Below are 5000 nucleotides of genomic sequence, written 5' to 3'. Positions count from 1 at the left end.
GTGAGTGTGTCTGTGTGTGAGTGTCTGTGTGTGATTGTGTGTGTGAGTGAGTGTGTGTGTGTGTGTGTGTGTGTGCGTGTGAGTGTGTGTGTGTCTGTGTGTGTGTGTGTGTCTGTGTGTGTGTGTGTCTGTGTGTGTGTGTGTCTGTGTGTGTGTGTCTGTGTGTGTGTGTCTGTGTGTGTGTGTCTGTGTGTGTGTGTCTGTGTGTGTGTGTCTGTGTGTGTGTATGTCTGTGTGTGTGTGTGTCTGTGTGTGTGTGTCTGTGTGTGTGTGTGTGTGTGTGTGTGTGTCTGTGTGTGTGTGTCTGTGTGTGTGTGTGTTTGTCTGTGTGTGTGTGTGTGTCTGTCTCTGGGTCGGGGTTGGGGGTTAGCCTTAGCGCTGCTGCAGGTCGAGACCTGACCGCACCCTTGATCTTTCCAGCAGCCCCTTTCTGTCATGGACATGCATCAGGCCCAGACACCAGAGGAGCACACTGAAAGAACCGTCTGTTTAGTGGACAAAATGTCCAGTTCACGTCTCTTTCTGAGGAAAGATAGGGGCGATGCTGTCACCACAGCACAGAGGAGCATATTGTCTCCAGATATTTACACTCACACACACACACACACACACACACACACACACACACACACACACACACACACACACACACACACACACACACACACACACACAGCCAAGCCAGGGGTGGGTGGGAGTCCTTATTGAGGCGTGATAAAGAATAAAATAACTTGCCAGTGTCCGTGGGGAGTCACACACACACACACCTCACTCTTTCTCTCAAACACACACACAGAAAAACACACACATATTTAAGCACACAGACACACACACAGACACATGTGCTCACACAAACAAACACTTTGATAGTTGTTCTGCTGAGGATATAAGGCTGAAAAAGGCAGACAGAGAAAGACAGACAGAAAGAGAGAAAACAGTGAGACGGAGAAGAAAAATGTGGGGAATGGAATGCAATTGGAAAACAGCTGCACACCAACTTTACTCACACACACACACACACACACACACACACACACTAACATACAGCTGGAACATACTCCAACACACTCAAGGTACAGCTGGGATACAGGAGTAAAATACCATACACACACACACACACACACACACACACACACACACACAGACACACAGACACACCGACACACCGACACACCGACAGAAGAAAGGCATACCTGATATGTAACAACTGGTATTTTCTCAAACAGTCCCATAAACACACACACACACACACACCCAGCCACACCCTCACACACACACAAACGTACTGGTGCATGTGTGTTTGACATACACATTTGCATACCCACTGAAGAACTACTATTCCTGTTGTTCCTCATCAAGCTTCAAATTGTATCGATAAGTGCCACCTTCATACTGTTAGCTTGCTTACTTAACACAAACACACACACACACACACACACACACACACACACACACACACACACACACACACACACACACACACACACTCACACGCTCACTCACACGCTCACGCACAAGCACACACGCACACACGCACACACCAAAAATCAACAAACCAATTAAGGAGCCTTAAACTCTATACACCCCAACGCCCCTCACCTTTCCCGGCGGCGGCCTGCTTCTTGGCGGCGGCGGCAGCGGAGTCCTCTGACAGAGCCAGCCTGCGGAGCACGTCGGCCAGCGCCGCCTTCATCACCGTGATCTCATCCTCCTGCTGCTGCACACGCAGCTCCAGCGACGACAGCCGGTCCTGGACGTCCGACGCACTCGCAGCCGAGATACTGTCATCTGACGGAGGGAGAGAGACGCATGTTAGATATGGCATAGAGAGAGAGAGAGAGAGAGAGAGAGGGAGAGGGAGAGGGAGAGGGAGAGGGAGAGAGACGCATGTTAGATATGGCATAGAGAATGGAGCAGAGAGAGAGAGAGAGAGAATACATCAATACAGGAGAAACCAAGGGAGATGAGAGGGAAAGATACGAACAATCTTATGAGATAATAAAGATGGAAAAGATACATGGCGTTTGGTGATTTGGGGAAAAAAAATGTGTTCCGAGGCTGCCTAGTCACGTTTCTGAAGTTTTTACGTATTTGTGTTTGTGTGAGTGGTTATGATTAAGGGCCCCTTGTGATCAAGGATGAGTACACTACTAACCCCTGAAAACACACACAAACACACGATCAAACACACACAAATACACGATCAAACACACACAAACACACGATCAAACACACACAAATACACGATCAAACACACACAAACACACGATCAAACACACACAAACACACGATCAAACACACACAAATACACGATCAAAGACACACAAACACACGATCAAACACACAAAACCATATGGATGGTGAAGACTGTAGATGCATCTGTGGAGATGTGCACATAACACATGAACACACACCTATGCTGTGTGCCTTGTGTGTGTCTGTGCTGTGTGTGTGTGTGTGTGTGTGTGTGTGTGTGTGCCTTGCATAGGCACACACTTGTGCATTAAGGATCACTCATGATCACAGTGAGCTTCTAGACAAGCTACACACTTTCTGCTCCCCTAAAGCTACAGGCTACACCATGGGTTGCTTTTGCATGTGAGTGAGACAGTGTTTGTGTGTGTGTGTGTGTGTGTGTGTGTGTGTGTGTGTGTGTGTGTGTGTGTGTGTTTTTGTGTGTGCACAGCCATCCTGGCGATGTGTATAAATTATTTTGCTGATTTTAAGGAAAGCCAGGGCTGACCAGAACTTCTGAGGGCAGCGACACACACACACACACACACACACTTTGTATTCTGGGAACAAACATCAATTGGGTTGTGCAAAAAAAAAAGAGATCCATGAGCCAGTGGACCTGTGGGTTGGCACCACCAGTTAGCGTGCCCAAGGTAAGTGGGAAGCAGGAGGCACAATGCCGACCGCCCTGGCATGGAGAGCACACACACACACACACACACACACACACACACAGACCGCCCTGGCATGGAGAGCACACACACACACACACACACACACACACACACACACACAGACCGCCCTGGCATGGAGAGCCCAAGGGGGGGTAACTTAACCCACCCAGCGTAAACAAAGCCAACACAATAGTAAACAATGAAACAAAAGACACTTATTCTGCATCGGGTAAAAAAGAAAACAACCAGAAGCCACACACCGGCAGTCACACACACACACACACACACACACACACACACACACCTACGTACAATTCGAAGCATAATATCAATCAATCTTTCCACCCTTTCTCATTCAGGAAAAGGAAGGCATATCTTGAGGAAATCTGGCTTCCCTTATCCCTGCATGTATTTGTGTGTGTGTGTGTGTGTGTGTGTGTGTGTTCGTGCGTGTTTCCGGGGTCTGTGCCAAGTGTTGTGTTCTACAATGTTTCCCACACTGGTAGACTCTGAATGGTGTAATCTTATCTCCATTCCATCCCTTGGCCCAGTATCACACACACACACAAACATACACACACACACACACACACACGCACACACACACACACACACAAACACACACAAATACACACACACAAATACACACACACAAGCACACACACACGCACACACACACACACACACAAACACACACAAATACACACACACAAATACACACACACAAGCACACACGCACACACACACACACACACATTTTTCCTGTTCCCTTCGGTCCTCACAGTGTTTTTACATCAGTGCACCAGGGGTTTCCGTTTACCAGTAATTACTGTTTTCTGCCTGGTAAATTAAAAGAAAGGGCTCATTCTAAACTCAGCGGTCAAAATGCTCGTTTAGAACATTAAACAAATCCAACAACGACTCCTGAGCTTTCACCAAAGCAAATAAATCAGTGATGAAACTATATCGTATTTTATTGATTATTCACAAAAATCAGAGAAATGGGAGAAAACAGATTCGATCCCATGATGCTTCGGGGTGAGCTCCGCCCAGGGTAATGCAAAGGTAATCTAATTGTGACCGTCAGACACATCATGGGGATTAGCTAATCAAATTGTTCCATTTGTACAAGGCCAGCGTAATCTATCGGAAACATCGTCAGCTTTCCGGGTTTATTGCCTTATTCCGTGAGAGTTAATGACAGCAACTTTAAGAAGAGTACACAAGCTTATTCACTTATCACGTTAACAAACAAACAAGTTATAGGAGTTATCTTGATAATAATCTTGTGGGGTTGCAGGCTGCTACGGTTATGCAAGAAACATAAACTTGAGTTGTGTGTGATTGCATGATTATTTCACTAGCTCTACGCTTATGTCGGTCGGTATAATCTGCCATACCTGCATAAAGTGTAGTAGTGTATGTAAAAGTGTGCGTGTTCGTAAACATGTTTACGTCCATGAGCTCCAACCTGCACACACACACACGTGCTTGCGGATACATGTTAACCTGTGTGTGCCAACACATGGGTAACATGTGTCACCAAAGTGGAGGATATAGCCCCCCCCCCCCTTCTGCTTCTACCCATGATCCTTTGCCACACAGCAGTAAGGAAGGAAGGGCTCCACACTTGTCATATTTCACAATAACCCGCCACATTCCAGAACTTTCTCCTCCACCCCCTATGCTTGCACACACACACACACGCTCACGCACACACACGAACACACACATACACACACACACACACACACACACACACACACGATGGTACAAGGTAGTGTACCTATGCCTGCAGGCTTCTTTGTATGTTCCAAGGCAATGTTTTGAGTTCCGAGTGCTTGCTTGCTTGCAGGTTGAAGGAGGAAGTTCTCTATCCAGATAATACGAGATAACATTTCCATAGAAAATCAACACTGATGGAATCAATCCGATAGCCACGCACACACACACACGCACACACACACATATACACACGCACACACAAATGCAGACATACACATACAAGCCATTGCCAAACACACACATACGCATTGGTGTGAGCAAGCTTGCATGCAAACCTGCACACTGGATTAAGTACTATGCTCCACC

General features: G+C 46.8%; 1 protein-coding gene across 1 annotated transcript in view; it reads right to left on the bottom strand.

Annotated features, from left to right (window-relative positions):
• The window catches only part of eml4 (EMAP like 4), a 72873-nt gene that overhangs the window by 58942 nt on the left and 8931 nt on the right, over positions 1 to 5000 (bottom strand). The window contains 1 exon segment of the mRNA XM_080849006.1: positions 1600 to 1788. Coding sequence (XP_080705132.1) covers positions 1600 to 1788 — 189 coding nt within the window.

The sequence above is a fragment of the Sprattus sprattus genome (genome assembly GCF_963457725.1).
Source record: "Sprattus sprattus genome assembly, chromosome: 12".
Lineage (NCBI taxonomy): Eukaryota > Metazoa > Chordata > Actinopteri > Clupeiformes > Clupeidae > Sprattus > Sprattus sprattus.
Note: the sequence above shows the minus strand (reverse complement) of the source record. Positions and strands in the feature narration are given on the sequence as shown.